Raw genomic sequence first — 18397 nt, forward strand, 5'->3', positions numbered from 1 at the left:
ATTGATGGTTGATGCGATGAATGATTCAGAGTGAGGGAGGAGAAGAAAGGATGACGATGGAGTGGATGATTGGAGATTGAATCAGTGATGATTTTTGTGGCTTCAGATGAATGTAGAGAGTTTCAATAATTATGGTGACTGAATGAAGGTGAGGGATTGAAAGTGAAGAAGTGGGTGATGGTGATGAAGAGAGTGAAGTCCGAGATGGAAGAGTTGCAGAGGGATAGATAAAATGGAGGAGAATGGATCAAGGAATGGTGGAGGGTGAGAAAGTGAAGAATCGAAGGAAGCTTGAAAAGGTGAAGGGCCCTGTTTATATAGAGGTTCTCTCAGGTTAATTCAATCCTTCTCATTCTGTTATTCTCTTGTCTGATTCTGTTAGAATTGGTTAAATCAGTTATGGTCAGTTAGGTTGTTATAATTCTGTTATATGATGAGCTGGAAATTCTGTTAGGTTAGTTAAAATTCTGTTTTAGGTGGTTATGGTTTTCTGTTAGGGAATAACTGAATCAGTTATGCTGTTAAGAATGTGTAACTGAATCCCTTAGCTTCTGTTATAGGTGAATGAAATTGTTTGGGACTGTTAGGATGGTAGTTATGAGAATCGGTTAGGACAGTTATGAGTTTATGATGGTGTATGGCTGAGCTGGAAATTAGTTGCTAGAAAATTGAAAGGTTAGTTGGAATAAGGTAGTTAGAAATGTTAGGGATTGGTTACAATCGGTTAGAAACCTGTTTGACAGTTAGTGAGAGGTTATAGGTTTGTTATTAAATCGGTTATAGGTTGTTAACAGTTAGTTAGGTTAGAGTTTGGGAAAAGGGACTAGTTAACTGTTAGATTCTGTTTTTTTTCTGTTAATGAAACTGGCTGCTGGTTTTTATTCTCTGGATGCAGGGCTGTGGTTTTTTTTTTGTGGAGGTTTGAAGCAAGAAGTTGTGACATCTGAAACAAAGAAGTGGCATGACACGGTGACGAGACTATACAAGAAGAAGAAGTGGAAATGGCTTGAAGATGAAGAAATGAAGAGAAATGGTTTAGGATAGGAAATATTGACTTGTGAAAGAATGGTGTTATAACATAATTGTAATGGTTCCGTTTTCTTTTGTATTTATTTGATGAAGTGAAATGATGTAGTAACCTAGACTTGATTTTTGTGTGTAAATGCGGATGGATTTCGAATGGTATAACGGTAATTGGAATTGAATGGATGTATAGATCGAATGAACTAGGATTTGGTTAAGGGATTTGGAATGAGTGTATAGACACTTGAATTTTGTATTGACATTTGAAGGTGTACACTTTGTTCACAATTTAGAAATATAATGAAATGCTCCTCTTTTGTAATGACATGGTTTCTTGGACTTTGAAATGTGATTTGTTGACTTGAGTTTTCCTTCCACTACTTGAATTCAAATCTTCTTCTCCTTTGCCGACTTAGATGAGCACCATAACATATAATTCAAGTAGTGTACCAAATACTTATCCAAACTCCATAAGAAAAATCCTCTTGATTACTAAATAAATATGGAAATAGACCCTGATTCAATTGATATCTTTAATCCAACACCACTGATTTAATGAACCAATATATTTTTTTTTGATGAATGGATGATGTGTAAGTGACCTAAAATGCAAGTGAAATTAAAAACAATAAGCCAGTTAGAAGTAAAAATTGGATGGGCAAATTTTGGGGTGCAACAGCTGCCCCTATTTAATCATCTTAAACCTGAGAGTGAGATTGGCGCTAGCCTTTCGAACACTTAAGGTGGAAGAGGATTAAATACCAAAGAACCTGAAAATTTGCCTTATGAAAGATAGGATCCATTGGGGAAAAGATGGTGTCAACTCCATTGGGGAAGATTGTATCAACTCTGGATTGATCATATTAACTCTGGGTTAGAAATGAAATAGAACTCAATTCTGGGTTGAAGAAGGAAAGTGGGTCAACTCTGGGTCGAAGAATAAAGGGAAATCAACTCGGGGTTCAAGACAATGGGTAGACATCAACTCTGGGTTGAGAGAAGGTAATTCAACTCTGGGTTGAAAGAGGAAAGATGATCAATTAGGAATAACCATCAACTCTGGGTTGAATGGGAGAGACAGAAGGTAACCGTCAACTCTGGGTTGAGTGGGAAAGGAGGAGTCAATTCTGGATTGAATAAAGGGTAACCATCAACTCTGGGTTGAGAGGGAAAAAGGATAAGGGATAACCATCAACTTTGAGTTGAGTGGGGAAAGACAAGGGATCGACTCTGGGTCGGATAAAAGATAAACGTCAACTCTGGGTTGAGCGGGAAAAGACAAGAGATAACCGTCAACTCTGGGTTCAGTGGGAAAGAAAGACAAGGATCGACTCTGGGTTGAATAAAAGATAACCGTCAACTCTGGGTTGAATAAAAAGTAACCGTCAACTCTGGGTTGAGCGAGAAAAATGAACAAATAGAGATGACCGTCAACTCTGGGTTGAGTGGGAAAAGGAATGATCAATTCTGGATTGAACAAAGGATAACCGTCAACTCTGGATTGAGTGGGAAAGAAAGACAATGATCAACTCTGGGTTGAATAAAGGATAACCGTCAACTCTGGGTTGAGAGGGAAAGACAATAGGTGACCGTCAACTCTGGGTTGAGTGGGAAAGAAAGAAGATAAGCGTCAACTCTGGGTTGAGTGGGAAAGAGAATAAAGGATAACCGTCAACTCTGGGTTGAGTGGGAAAGGATAAAAGGTGACCGTCAACTCTGGGTTGAGTGGGAAAAGACAAATGATGACCGTCAAATCTGGGTTGAGTGGGAAGAGGATAAGATGACCGTCAACTCTGGGTTGAGTAGGAAAAGATAAAAGATAACCGTCAACTCTGGGTTGAGCGGGAAAAGACAAGAGATAACCGTCAACTCTGGGTTCAGTGGGAAAGGAGAAAGATAACCTTCAACTCTGGGTTGAGTGGGAAAGAGAAAAGATAATCGTCAACTCTGGGTTGAGTGAAAAATAAGAAAAGGTAACCGTCAACTCTGGGTGGAAGAAAGATGAACATGATTGACTGTAGGAGATGACACCACAATGGTAACTCTGAGTGATCCAGTGGAATATCAATTGAATGCTTGTAGAGAACCCATCTGATGAGTAACTTGGCTTATGCTTCATATGTAATGTTTGATTTATTTTATGCACTTCTGGAGATGCAATGCTATGGATTCTACATGTAGTGTACTGATTGATCAGGGTTTCTGCTTTGTGGAGAGTAGATTAGATGGAGTTCTGAAACTCTGTTTGAGAATCAAGGTAGGGTGGATGCCCCTGCTTTATTGATGATTGGATTATTGGGAGAGATGCCAATGAGAATGCAATGATATATATGATGAATGTATGATCATGAATGGAATGGTGGTTTCCAAGGTACAAGGGATGGATGGAGAATGCCTTTGCGGAAGGGTCACAGCTTGAAGGATAGAATTTGTGAAGGTGAGGTGTTTGACTTGCCTCCTCGACACTTGCCTAGATATCTGACACTTGATTGAAGATGAAGAGATGGCATGTTACTAGCTTGCCCCAGGTTGTATGATCTTTTGAGATAAAACTTTGATAGTGCTTGAATCATGGAGATTTGCGATGGTCTGCCCCAGTGTAGATCATGGGATGAATGCCCCAGATTGAAAGGAACTCTTACACCAGATGGATGCTTCAGGTATTTGCTTTGCGGATGACCAACCTTTGCCTTTGTAAGATTACTCGACGGAGTTTCAATGTTGAACTTTCCTTGGTATCAAGTACTTGTTTCATATTAGAGACAATTCTGTTTTGAAAGAGATAATGAGAATGCAATGCACATGTTAATCTCAAAAGAAAAGTTTTATTTGTCAAAATGTTGTATTGATACTAACACAATTGACATAGCAACATTAGGAGTCAGTTTGACATGATTTTACAGTTTGTATGCTTTCGGAACGAACCCTACTTCAATTAGGACTTTTGAGGGTTGTAACGTGGCCGGGTTCGCGGTTTAAGAAATAAAGGATAAAGGCTCAAGTTCTACTTAACCCACCCCTTCTTCGTGATGTTCTCCAGTCCTACATTCAGTTAGTTCGACACGAGTATTCACCTTTCAGGAAGGATTGTGATGGATGAGGATCCTTTGTGACTTTGATGGAGGTGGCAGCCACCCTTTGGTGCTTTTGTTGATGGTCACAACAACTTGTCCCTTGGAGGACTTTTCTTTTGCTTTGTCTTTTGCTTTCCCTAATTTTTGCCTGGACAAAAAGTTTCTTTTGATTTTGGTTTCCGTTGTCCAGCGGGATATGCCCTAATTTTTGCCTAAGTGATTTGCTTCAAAGCTTTTCCTTCTTTTTGACTTAGCGGGCTATTGTTTCTTTCTTTTTTATCATGATTCATAACTTTCTTTTCATTCTTTTTTGTCTCGTTCGGGAACAAGTTGTATGACTTTGGTGATTGACTTGATGAAAAGGTTGTGACTGCCTTCTTCTTAGTGAATGAGAGACTTCCATTGTGGATAGTGCTCTTCTTCTTTTGTTGTGAGACATGAAATATGATTGATCCTCTGATGGAATACCTGAAAGTTGAGCGCTCGGTCGCACTAACTGAAGACTACCCTGCCCCTGGTTAAAATTGAGGGTTTTGTATTTTTGAAAAGAAACTACTACTCCTTAGGCTCAAAGGGGTTGACGAAGGTTTCACTCCCTTATAACTCCGGTGTTTAGGAATTGAAACAATGCCTGTACATCGTCAGCAGGATCTTTGTTCCAAAAGCATACAGTTAGTAGTTCATGTGTTTTTGATTTTCATCATTCTCTTTTTTTTTTAGTTGCTTAAGACAGATGAGTTGAATATCAATGAACATAATGACAAAGATGAAATGATTTGAGAAAAACATGTATATTACATTATTTTTATTTATTCAAACAGAATGAGTTTCTTACAATGAGAAGTACTTGATAACAACAAAAGTAGTACAATTGAAAATACTAAAGAAATCTATACAATGGCAAGTTTGGCCTTATTCTAATGCAAATGAAATGTTTTCTGACAAACATAAAAGTCTTCATGTTCCACTGGTGGAAGCTCCATTGTGAGGTGGCATGGGATTGTTGACCACATTAGGTGCCACAGGTGTAAATGTAATCTCTTTTGCGTCAAGCAGGTCTTGAACTTTGTCTTTTAGAACTCTGCATTCTTCAGTAGTGTGACCAGATCCTCCAGAGTGGAATTCACACTTAGCATTAATCTTGTAATTTGGAGGGAGGGGATCAGGAGGAGGCCTCGCTTCAGCTAATTGAATCAGTTTTTGATCAAGCAAGGCGGCGAGAAGTTGGCTATAGGTCATTGGTACACGATCATACACCCTTTTAGGCCTATTCTGCCTCTGTTGACCTTGTCTCTGCTGATAACCTTGTGGTTGGAAACCTTGTTGTTGTTGTTGGACATATTGTTGATAAGGGACCCAAGGTTGTTGACCAACAGGTGCCACATAAGCTTGAGGGGCGGTGGCGGCCACTCGATAGCAAGGAGCTTGATCTTGAGCATAGGTGGCACTGGTCTCGCCTTCTTTCTTCTTGACAAAGTTACCCTGAGGTTTCTTGTACCCATATTGGTTTGCAGCAGCAGCATTGGCGGGATTCTGGATCTTACCAATTTTCAAACCATTCTCAATTCTTTCACCAATCCTGACTAGATCGGAGAAACCAGAAGAAACACTACCAACCATTCTCTCATAGTAATGTCCTTGAAGAGTGTTCATGAACATGTCAACCAGTTCGGATTCAGAAAGTGGTGGATTCACTTGAGCAGCCATTTCTCTCCACCTCTGAGCATACTCTTTGAATGTCTCATTGGTCCTTTGCACTTGATTTTGAAGTTGCAACCTAGTCGGTGCCATGTCAATGTTATACTGATATTGCTTGAGGAAAGCATCAGACAAATCCTTCCAAGATCGGATTCTATTACGCTCCAGATTCATATACCAGCTCAGAGATGCCCCAGATAAGCTATCTTGGAAGCAGTGAATGAGCAATGAGTCGTTGTGGATGTGAGAAGCCATCTTACGACAATACATGATGATATGGCTCTTCGGACAGCTCAAACCCTTGTACTTCTGGAAGTCGGGAGTCTTGAACTTAGGAGGGACAACCAGATTAGGAACTAGACACATATCCTCAGCATCCATCCCATAGGCATTAAATCCTTCAATGGCTCGAATTCTTTCCTCAAGGATTTTGTACTTCTCAGCGGATTTCTCAACGGGTCGAGCTCTTTCAGCAGTTGGTATTGTTTGCATTTCTGGGTTAGCAGAACGAGTACCACAGAAAGCAGGAATAGGAATCTCTGTTTGAGAAGGTGGCACAGGGAGTGGGAAGACGGGATCAGCCATAGTCATTGCTCCAGAAGTCACGGGTATAGTCCCACCTTGGTTTGGAGCTCCAAGGGTATCAACAGTCATGAAGTTGAATGGCATCCCAAGAGTAGCATTAGTCCTTGCTTGGAACTCAAATGGAGTAGAAGAAGGTGGAACGATCTCAAGTTGGCTAGCAGCAGCTTGGTTACCAACAACGGGAATCTCTTGTGTAGCAGGAACCCTTTCAGTTCGCAAGGCTTGGATAGCTTCCAGGATAGCATCGACCTTAGTTTTCATTTGATCCATCTCTTCTCTAATGGCAGCTTGATCTTGTTCGTAATTCTCCATGATTCTTCTTCTGTGAGCTCTTGTCAGATATCGGTGTGGAGGAATCGTCTTGACTGATCTGATGGAGAGAAATAGGTAAGAGTATTGGTAACCATGAATGCACAGGCATGAATGCAAAATGTTAATGATGATGCAAATGCAACATAAATCAGGATCAAGGATCAAGGCCTCTTGGATAACAACTTCTCATGGTCAATAAGATATGGTCGAATCCTCCAGATTCAGAGGTTCGACGTTGCTTTCTGAATAAATAGCTTGTGCATAAGTCAAAGATGGTCAAACCCTCTAGATTCAGAGGTTCGACGTTGATTCTGATAGATAACCTTTGCAAAAGTCACATAAGGTCAAACCTCCAGATTCAGAGGTTCGACGTTGATTATGATAGATAGTCTGAATGGTTTAAGGTAGGATGGAGGCATGTTTTCCTGCAAAACAAAATTCCCAACCCCTCTCACAGGTAGGATCTAGTATATGGTAGGTCAAAAAGCCAACAGAGGATTGAAAGTAGGCGCAATCATACGATATTGCCTCGTTCAACCAAGCTCTGCCCGTGGATACATGATCGGATCAATCAGACATACGTCTTCTGTCCGTCATGGCCACTCTATTCCTAGTTCCTAGGGTATCACTCATGGCCTGGGTATTGGGCCTTTTACCTCATAGAACATCCCACCCAACCTGCAAACAGAGAAAATATGTGGTCCCCACGGGGACCCATAATATAGTCCAGATGCATGCGGAAAGTAAATATGATATGCGAACAGGAATAAACATGATATACAAACATATATACATAGGATGTAAGCATATAAACAAATAAAGAAAAACACCCAAAGAAAAGAAACAAACAAAGGCTAGGATCGACTTGCTAAGAATGGACCAGCACAGGTCTATTTCGTCCCCAGCAGAGTCGCCAGCTGTCGCACGCTCGCGAAAATGAACAGACAGAGTCGCCACCAATATATTTATCCCATAAGGGAAAGGAATATCAGAAAACCTAGAATAAAGAAAGGACGAGGTCTTTCGACCAGAGATAGGGTACGGGAGTCGGTTACGCAAGGGGAAGGTACTAGCACCCCTCACGCCCATCGTACTCGATGGTATCCACCTATGTTTGTTGCTATCTAAAGGGTGTATAAATCTAAAGCTTAATCACTAAGGGAATGCATGCAAATGAAAGAAAAGAAACACGGGGAAAATAAGGTTTATAAATAGTTGTGCTCGCTTAGGCCCCGCGACCTAATGCCTACGTATCCTTTTCAGGAATCAGAGCGCCGTAGTTCGGCTCTTTAGTTTTTGTTTGTTTTTGTGTTTTTTAGTTGAACAGTTACATTCGCACTCCGCTGCTCGACCTCTGGAGTCTTAAGCTGGGAATGGAGCGGAAATAACGTGTCCGATTAGGAGAAAGAATGCCCTGAAGGCAAGAGAAAGAATGCCTCGGGGGCAAGAGAGAGAAGAAAGAAGATTGGTTTGTGTCTTTTAGATGTAATTCCATGATGAACAAAACCCAATACAAGGCTTCGCATCACTTCCTTACTTTGTTTAGGTCTGAGCCTTTATTAAGTATTTTAGATGTTTTGATTGGTGATTTTTAAGGGATTTTAATCTGCGAGTTGAATCACATAGAATGTATGATGTCAAAGAAACAGATTAGGGAATGAATCCCACTCATTTCTCTACATGGATAGAGAAACAGATTAGGGAATGAATCCCACTCATTTCTCTAATAATCGAGAAACAGATTAGGGAATGAATCCCACTCATTTCTCTAGGTAGTGATCGAGAAACAGATTAGGGAATGGATCCCACTCATTTCTCTCTCACTAAGTGTTCGAGAAACAGATTAGGGAATAAATCCCACTCGTTTCTCTCCCACTTTTAATGTGATTCGCCTCTTCCTTTGTTAAGTGTTTTAAAGTTGAAAAGGAAAATAAACAAAACTAGCCTAAGATGAAAACTAGCCTAATATGATGGGAACCTTTAATTCCTAATGTTGTCATGGTTTCTACCTAATGGTTAGGAGCAAAAAGCGACATGAGAATATAAGCATAAGCGGAGATCGAAATTACAAGTAAAAATACAAGTAAATAACGATACAAGAATTAGTGTAAAATGGCTAACATAAACACTTGAAAATATGGTACAAGACATGAAAGTGAACAATGCAAAATAGTACAAAAATCGAATTTAAAATACTATTATTTTTATGGTTTTTTATGTGCCAAAAAGACAAGAATTTGATCAAGCAAAAAGAAATGAAATAAAAGCCTAAACTAATGTTTATTTGTTGATTATTTTCTATGTCGAAAATTAGTACTAAAGTCTAAAATTAGTAGGAGAAAATAGTATTTTATCACCTAAAAGAAATTGATGAAAAAAACTAATTAAACCTAAATAAAAGATATAAACAGGGGGGTGAACAGTGAAAATGGGATTGTGAAGAGTAATTCGTGGCCCAAGTGTATTGTTGAGATTGATCCATATCATGTTTTATTCAGAATAATAATAATTGAAATAAAAACAAATAATTAATAAACAGAACAAAGGGAAATTGAGAGAAGGGAATTTAGGGTTCGTTGTGTGACCTTTCGAGTTCTATCGCTCAGACCTCCTCTCTCTCGCGACGGCGGTGATCGGAAAGCTCCTTCTCAACGGCGCCGATTTGAACTTTTCTTCCGATTGGAGCTTTATTCCGTTGTCGTGAACCAAATAACAAGACGACCCTCCTCTCTCTGCTTCAATCTCTCTTCGTGTTCGATGAACGTATCGTGGTGATGATGAAGACTCTACGGTGCTTGAAGCTTGATGGCGGAGATCGATCTTTTTGAGGATGGTGATTATGTTGCAGGTTCTTCCATGATTGAATTCGGTGCAGAGCGATGAATACGATTGAAGGTGAAGAAGCTTCAAACGTTTCGATACCAGTAGGATGCGAAATAAACGCAGAGCCAAGATTGATTAAGGTATTTTTGTTTATTGCACTTCGATTCACCTCCTCTTCAACTTCAATTCGCCAAGATTAATTCTTCTTCTGATTATGCGTTTGGTGTAGAGTTGTTGTTTGATGAAGATTGAAGAAGAGCAAGGTTGGTAATGATCGATGATGATCTTGATGATACGACCTGTTGCACATATATGGTGTTGATGAAGCGTGATCAAGATTCAGAAGGAGAAGAAGCTTTTTACAAGTCTTGTGACGAGAAAGAGATGAAGAGTGATTGGAGAAAGCTTGAAGATTGGAGGGAATTGATGGTTGATGCGATGAATGATTCAGAGTGAGGGAGGAGAAGAAAGGATGACGATGGAGTGGATGATTGGAGATTGAATCAGTGATGATTTTTGTGGCTTCAGATGAATGTAGAGAGTTTCAATAATTATGGTGACTGAATGAAGGTGAGGGATTGAAAGTGAAGAAGTGGGTGATGGTGATGAAGAGAGTGAAGTCCGAGATGGAAGAGTTGCAGAGGGATAGATAAAATGGAGGAGAGTGGATCAAGGAATGGTGGAGGGTGAGAAAGTGAAGAATCGAAGGAAGCTTGAAAAGGTGAAGGGCCCTGTTTATATAGAGGTTCTCTCAGGTTAATTCAATCCTTCTCATTCTGTTATTCTCTTGTCTGATTCTGTTAGAATTGGTTAAATCAGTTATGGTCAGTTAGGTTGTTATAATTCTGTTATATGATGAGCTGGAAATTCTGTTAGGTTAGTTAAAATTCTGTTTTAGGTGGTTATGGTTTTCTGTTAGGGAATAACTGAATCAGTTATGCTGTTAAGAATGTGTAACTGAATCCCTTAGCTTCTGTTATAGGTGAATGAAATTGTTTGGGACTGTTAGGATGGTAGTTATGAGAATCGGTTAGGACAGTTATGAGTTTATGATGGTGTATGGCTGAGCTGGAAATTAGTTGCTAGAAAATTGAAAGGTTAGTTGGAATAAGGTAGTTAGAAATGTTAGGGATTGGTTACAATCGGTTAGAAACCTGTTTGACAGTTAGTGAGAGGTTATAGGTTTGTTATTAAATCGGTTATAGGTTGTTAACAGTTAGTTAGGTTAGAGTTTGGGAAAAGGGACTAGTTAACTGTTAGATTCTGTTTTTTTTCTGTTAATGAAACTGGCTGCTGGTTTTTATTCTCTGGATGCAGGGCTGTGGTTTTTTTTTTTGTGGAGGTTTGAAGCAAGAAGTTGTGACATCTGAAACAAAGAAGTGGCATGACACGGTGACGAGACTATACAAGAAGAAGAAGTGGAAATGGCTTGAAGATGAAGAAATGAAGAGAAATGGTTTAGGATAGGAAATATTGACTTGTGAAAGAATGGTGTTATAACATAATTGTAATGGTTCCGTTTTCTTTTGTATTTATTTGATGAAGTGAAATGATGTAGTAACCTAGACTTGATTTTTGTGTGTAAATGCGGATGGATTTCGAATGGTATAACGGTAATTGGAATTGAATGGATGTATAGATCGAATGAACTAGGATTTGGTTAAGGGATTTGGAATGAGTGTATAGACACTTGAATTTTGTATTGACATTTGAAGGTGTACACTTTGTTCACAATTTAGAAATATAATGAAATGCTCCTCTTTTGTAATGACATGGTTTCTTGGACTTTGAAATGTGATTTGTTGACTTGAGTTTTCCTTCCACTACTTGAATTCAAATCTTCTTCTCCTTTGCCGACTTAGATGAGCACCATAACATATAATTCAAGTAGTGTACCAAATACTTATCCAAACTCCATAAGAAAAATCCTCTTGATTACTAAATAAATATGGAAATAGACCCTGATTCAATTGATATCTTTAATCCAACACCACTGATTTAATGAACCAATATATTTTTTTTTGATGAATGGATGATGTGTAAGTGACCTAAAATGCAAGTGAAATTAAAAACAATAAGCCAGTTAGAAGTAAAAATTGGATGGGCAAATTTTGGGGTGCAACATACAGTCAGGTTTTATAAGTGTCAAATTAAATATAAAAATAATCTTGGCTATTTTAAATAATTTGTGAAAATTAGCTTGAAAATACCTTATGAATAATGTTATAAGTTGTTTTTATAAGTGTTTTCAAATCAGTAGTCTCACAAAATTTATGATATTATGTAAGATTAAGGATCCGTTCGAATGACTTTTACTTTTTAGTTTTTAAAAATTAAATTGTAAATCAATTTTCAAAAAGAGTTTTGAAGAAAAAATCAAAGAAAACATGTTTGGTAATCTAAATTTTAAAAATTGTTTTAAAGTTAAATAATATTACAAATTTTTTATTAATACTGAAAAACAAAGTGGTCTGAATATGAAAATTCTCATAACTGATGGTTGAGGTGAGTACAACTCTACTGAGTTCAAGAAGTACTTTTAGGAAAATGGAATTGAGCATTAGGTTACTGCTCCATTGTTTACCAGTGATTTTTGACAAACAACCGCTAGTTTTCCAAACAATATATCTTTGGTAACTCACAGGATCGACTAGATTGATCCTAGGACATGTGTCTCAAGGATTCGTGTTTCAGTGATTTGGTTTATGACTAATGGTATTTCTGGTTTATAAATGTTATTAAAATCTTTAGACTAGTGTTAACTTTTAAGAGTTTGTTGACAATAACTCTAAGTAGAAGTTAAAGACTAATGATTTCGAATGTAAACAAACTGATAATGATCTTAAAAAGGGGTTTTCGACAGTACTGGAAATGAATGACAAAAATGTAAATAGAGACTGAAGGTAGAAAGATTTCTAACATAAATTGCAGTAAATAAATGACTTAAACGAAATGAATTTGTAAATGTAAAGATAATGACAAAATAACTTTCGACATAAATGTGACTTGCATTGAATAAATAACATGAAAGGTAAACATGGTGTTTTTCATACATACATTGTTTCAGCAAAGACTCGTTTCTCTAACGCTGGTACTTTGAGTATTTTTAGTGAATTTTTGTATATCTGTTTGAACACACAAATCTAAACATTAAAACCCCTATTTATACTAGTTCGACCCTAACGGTCTCTACCTAGATGATTGCCATGTTCGATAGTCCAAACATTGCGTCTTCAGATGTCTCCACGTATTCATCTGACAAAACCAATTCGTTTAAAATTTGAACCTTTCCCACCCAAGGTTCCAATCTTCCTTGAACGCTTCTGTTGAAGCCAACTCATAAAAATCCAAACACTTTCTGACTCCAATGCTTCGACCAAAACATCCTTTTCCCAAAGAAAATGACTTGTATATAAAACCATTTCTTTATTATTCTTTGAAACAAAATGTCACCAAAGAACCCAAGCTAGTGGTCGAAATCTCCAGCTAACAAATTGCCCCCAATAAATGTCTATTTCGAATCCATGCAGAGATTGGCATTTTTTGTAATTACTAGATTTCGACTAAAAACTTTTCATAGACTCAAAGGTCTAATAACTGTCAGTCAATCATGACTTGATTTCCCAAAACGTCTCATTAAGACGTGCGTGCAATTATTGTTATCATAACTTCCCACTCCCGAGGAAAATGAACAGCAATTTTACAACTTCCTCACGAAACTGTTGGCATGTGGCCCATTACTCCTGCCAGGTGTACCCTATTACCTCATAGATTAACCCTATAAAAGCTAGTTACCATCTTTGTTTCTTTCTTTTTTACGAAAATCTTCATCTTCAACCTTTGTTCAAGCTTCAAACTTTCTGAAATTTCTCTTTTCTGAAAAATCTTTTTTTTTTTTACAATTCAAAGATTTACAACAATGTCTTCTGATAATCAACAAAAGAAATCAAAGAAGGTCAAAGATGTTGGATCTTCAAAGAGTTTCGCTCCTTATGATACTCCAACAAGCAAGATCATCACAGTTGGGAATCGGGAGTACATTACAGCCCCAAAGCTTATTAAAGAACAAAAAGCCATTTTTGCTTCCCAGGTAATGATCCCATCTCTTCTTTTTGGAAATATGTTAGGATTTTTAGGGCCATTAGTTCTTGAAGGTCATTTAGAAAAATGCATAGAATTTTTTCCATGTCATTTTACTACGAAACCCATAGCAAACAAAACTATTCCTTCTAAGGATAAAGATTCAACCTAGAACTCTGTTGAATCTACTAAGAAAAAAACCTCTGAGGGTAACTCCTCAACTTCTAGCATAGAAAAAGAAGAATTCAAATTAGATTACATTACTGAGAGTTTCAGACCATTTCGTTCTTGCTCAACGTTAGACAAATCATATCTAGCTTGGTTAGCCAAAGTTGAAAAAAAAGGCTTCATTCTGGAAAGAATTAGGCATCTTCGACCTGATTCAAATGTCGAAACTAGGGTTTAGCTATTGCCAACCCTTATTGTTGTCTAGCCTGTACTTCTGGGACAGTACATACAACACTTTTCACCTCCCATGTGGAATGATAACCCCTACGCTCTTCGACGTAGCTGCCATATATGGACTTCCTCCGATAGGAGAAACCTTCGACCCTTATCAGGATAGCGAAAACTTAATTGACTTTAATGTAAAAAATGCTTCATTCAGTTCCTATATCAATTTATACCACACTCAAGGAGAAGATGTTTCTGACATAAAACATATAGAATTTCTAGTCTTATGGTTATCCAAATTCTTCTTTTGTTGCAAATCCCTACAAGTTGCAAAGAGATTTCTAACGCTTGCCCAGTTGCATGCTGGTCGAAAAGTATGCTTAAGTGAACTCCTGCTAACTAGTCTGCATGAAAGTCTATGATCTGCTAGTGCAAAATTAAAGAACTATAAACCTGGAACCAACTTGCTTTTGTTTGGGCCTTACTGGCTTCTTCAACTGTGGCTAAATGCCGCCTTCGAACCTTCTTTGCCAACACATGGGCACGTTGATGAAAATGATCCATAAATGAAAGATAGAAGTATTGAAGGCACCAGGCTCCTTCAACTGACTCCAACTGATGAAGGTGATAATCTACAAGCCTCTCTTACCAAATACACTTTGATATTCACGAAACGCCATAATTTCACTCATTCGATGGCTCCATTCGCCAATCGAACTATTGGTCTCTCTTGGTTTACTGCTTCACTCGAAGATGCTGTTAAATATGCCAACGCGGAGATCGAATATGTATGGCGTGCGTTTTTGCTTCCAAGACTGCTGGTTTCAAGAATCTTTCCAGTGAAGAGTCATGTATGCTTGTTGGCCTACCAACCTAATTTTGTCTCTCGATAATTTGGGTTGTGTCAACTCATTCCTGTTTCTCTCTTCAAACGAAAGCGTGAGTTATGTGTTGCAGGGACTGACTGGACTGCTCGAGACATTGCAATACACGAAAATTATCATGTAAATTTCACTGAATTTCAATTGATAGCGTACCAACCATCGTTCTATGTCACCTAAGGATTCGGTCAATGATGGATAGAATTCTACTCCAAGAGTATGTACACAACTAACAAAATCAAAGCTAGTCTAACAAAAGCCTTTTCGTCTTTGCAGGATCAATCTTACAAGGGTAAGCTTACACATTCTGAAGAAATCCAAGCATTCCAAAAGTACTTTGAAACTGTCTATGATCCGACACAAATTGTTCGAATAGTTTGTGATGCAGCCCCCGTTTTAAAAGAAAAGTTTGAAAAACAAATTGCTAAAAGAAAAACCCTCAAAGCTGTAAAACCTGAATTCAAATATGATTTGGACTTTGAGTTCGAACTACCCAAATTTCCAAGATTACCCAGTGCAGATTTTGTTTTATCATTTTTCCCCTTACCCAGATTGGTTCACATGTGGGAATATCTTTAATGAGCTGAAAAATGACCGTCAAAAACCTGCTAAAAGAGTAGTCGCAACCAAACATACCTTAGACAGTTTCAAAGGCTTTCTCCACTTCGACTTAGATGCAACGAGAATTACCTCTCCAGTAGATCAAGGTGTAGAATGTTTGGATTTCTTGGTTTTACAACCTTTCATCTTTTACTAATCTTTAACGTATTATATGTTTCGAATAACCCATATTCTTTTCAGCCGTTGAAAGAAAGGTAGTGAAGAAGGATAAACCTGCGGAGAAAGCCACTTCAAACACCACCTCCAAACCCACCATCTCTTCGAGCCAAGAAGTTCCAGCTAAAGAGGTCGCCCCCAAAACAGCAAAGAGTTTGAAGGTATTCAACTATATAATCTCTTTATCCCTCTCCCTTTTAAACATTTATATTTCCTTCTTCTTTTCAGGGTGGTGGTAAACCTCTTTTAACACCAAGTAAAAGGAAAGTCTTTACTGGAAACGTCACCGTTGTCGAAGATGATGAAGAAAAGACTTCCCCACAACCACCAGAAAAAGGCAGAAGAAGAATAAGGCAAATGTTGCCTCTTACCAAAACACAAACCTCCCAGGCGTCAAAATAAAGATTATCCCTCCTCCTCCCAAAGAAATTCAACCTTAGCTTTCTGGTGACATAGTTCTAGAGCATATTGGGAGTAATGCCTCTGACCTTGAGGCTCAACAGGTGAAAATTCCTTACTACTTTTCTTTTCGAAGAACACCTCTTTTTTATTCTAACATTTTTATTTTCAGGAAAAAACTACTGCTCCCCTTATTTCTACTGCCAACGAGAGTGATCCTTCAGATGACAGGAACCCATCTCCGCCTCCAACCAATGCCGTTCAAAACAAAGGGACTTCGAATGGAGCACAACAATCTGAACCAACTGATGCTCAAAACGAACAAGAGACTTCTTCTCCTGGCGAAGATGGTGAACAAAACTTGGAGCAAACTGAAGAGGAAAATTTAGAGGGAAAAGAAGACTCTGAACAAACTCCCAGCAATCCTCCTGTGCAAGTCAAGTTTCCCACGGATTATGCTGATGATGATGACTAATCTTTTGAAGATGTTGAGCACTACTTCAATCAAGATGAAGAAATGAGTGAGAATGGACCAGAGCCTGAGAATGACAAAGCCACCACTGACGAAGCTGTTGTTGAAACAACAACGCAACTACCGATCATTCGATCGTCCACAACCCAAAGTTTGCCTATGTCACTCACTGAAGAGGGAAAGAATGCTCTAAAGCAAAATGATCCTTTTAAGTATGTCAAATTAACAATGGCTCAAAGGGAGTCTTCTTTTGAAAAGAGTATCTCTGGAGCTTTGACTGATTCTGGTGCTAGTGCAAATGAAGCGTCCTATGAGGAATTCTTGAAGCAAGTGAAGAAGGCTGTCTTCAAAGTTGATCTTTTCTAGAAGTTGAGGACGGGTGTGGGTGCAAGCTTTAGCATCAAAAAGCTGATAAGTAAAATCAATATTACTGTTTGCCCCACTGACGTAGGCGAAGCCCTTATTGATATCCAGAACCTGATTGATCAAATCCAAGCAGAATATAATAGGGAGTGGACGCCAATGTACAAATCAAATCAGCTAACAAGCCCAATCTGTTGAATTCAACAATGCACTTCGAACTTCTGAAGCCTCTGAGAAGTTATTTGCTTCTCAAAAGTCAGCACAAACTCAATTCGATACTTATGTTGCTTCTATCAAACTCTGGGAATCCCACATCAAAGAATTGCAGAAGAAAATCTCTGAGGCAAAAGATAAGCAAGCTTCCATCCAAGGTTTGGAAAGTAGTGAAGCAAATAAGCTGGCGAAGCAGAGTATCGAACATGTTGAAAAGGCTGCTGCTATGGACGCAGAGATTGCACGCCTTAAAAAAGTTCAGACTGCTGCTCAATATAAGATAGGCTTGGCGAAGATGAAGTACAACTGAATGAAGGCCGTCATTCCTTTTTAATTTTTTGAAATTTGTTTTTTTTTTGCTTTTGAATTAACTTATATATAATCCAATTAAGACAAAACCATTTTGGCGAATTTTAACCTTTCAGTACATTCACCATTTTGGCTATGATGATTTTTTCTTTATTACGTTGTTATAATTCTTACTTCGTGCATAAATGTTTTATACTTTTTCAAGTATTTTCCATTTACTTTTAGGATCCTTCGATCCTTTGCCAATTCTTCTATTTCATACGCATTGTTTGAAAATGCTTTTAAAATTCGAAAAGGGCCTTCCCAATGTGGAGACCATTTTCCTAAAGCTTTGTTCTTTTTATCCATAGGTAATATAACTTTCCAAACTAAATCATTTACAACGAAGGTTTTACCTTTGACCCTATTGTTATATGCCCTTGCTACCCTCTCCTTCTGTTTTCTTGATGCTTCTAATGCGTGTAACCTTTCTTCATCTAGCTCTGTCAATTCGTTCATCATCATTTCCCAATACAGGTCTGCAGGAATTACTCCTTGCCTTTGGATCCGTACTGACTGTAAGTAAATTTCGATAGGTAAGACTGCATCATGTCCAAATGTTAACTGGAAAGGCGTAGTATTCATTGCTTCTTTAGGAGAGGTTCGACAAGCCCAGAGTGCTTGATCTAACGTCTTGTGCCAATTTTTTGGCTTTGTTCCTACGTGCTTTTTTATCAAACCAATTATTACTTTGTTTGCTGCTTCAACCTGCCCATTGGCTTGAGCATAATAGGGTGTGGATGTTAATAATTTGAATCCCATTTGTTTTGAAAATTCCTGCATCTTTCGACCAGTAAATACTGACCCTTGATCTGTTGTTATACTATAATACGGTGGGAGAACTGACTTTTAAAATGTTGCGGATATCAAAAGTCGCCACCGACTTTTATTTTATCCAATTAGGAAAGGCAAAAAGAACAGGAAAGACCTTCTAAAAAAGATTGAGTTCGGGGGGT

At 38.2% G+C, this 18397-nt stretch overlaps 1 protein-coding gene across 1 annotated transcript; it reads right to left on the bottom strand.

Annotated features, from left to right (window-relative positions):
* Positions 1-17555: 17555 nt before the first annotated feature.
* Positions 17556-18026, bottom strand: LOC131597672 (uncharacterized). The gene has a single exon (XM_058870355.1). It carries the CDS (start codon positions 18024-18026, stop codon positions 17556-17558), a length of 471 nt encoding a protein of 156 aa, XP_058726338.1.
* Positions 18027-18397: the final 371 nt, after the last annotated feature.

Source organism: Vicia villosa, linkage group LG4, assembly GCF_029867415.1.
Source record: "Vicia villosa cultivar HV-30 ecotype Madison, WI linkage group LG4, Vvil1.0, whole genome shotgun sequence".
NCBI lineage: Eukaryota > Viridiplantae > Streptophyta > Magnoliopsida > Fabales > Fabaceae > Vicia > Vicia villosa.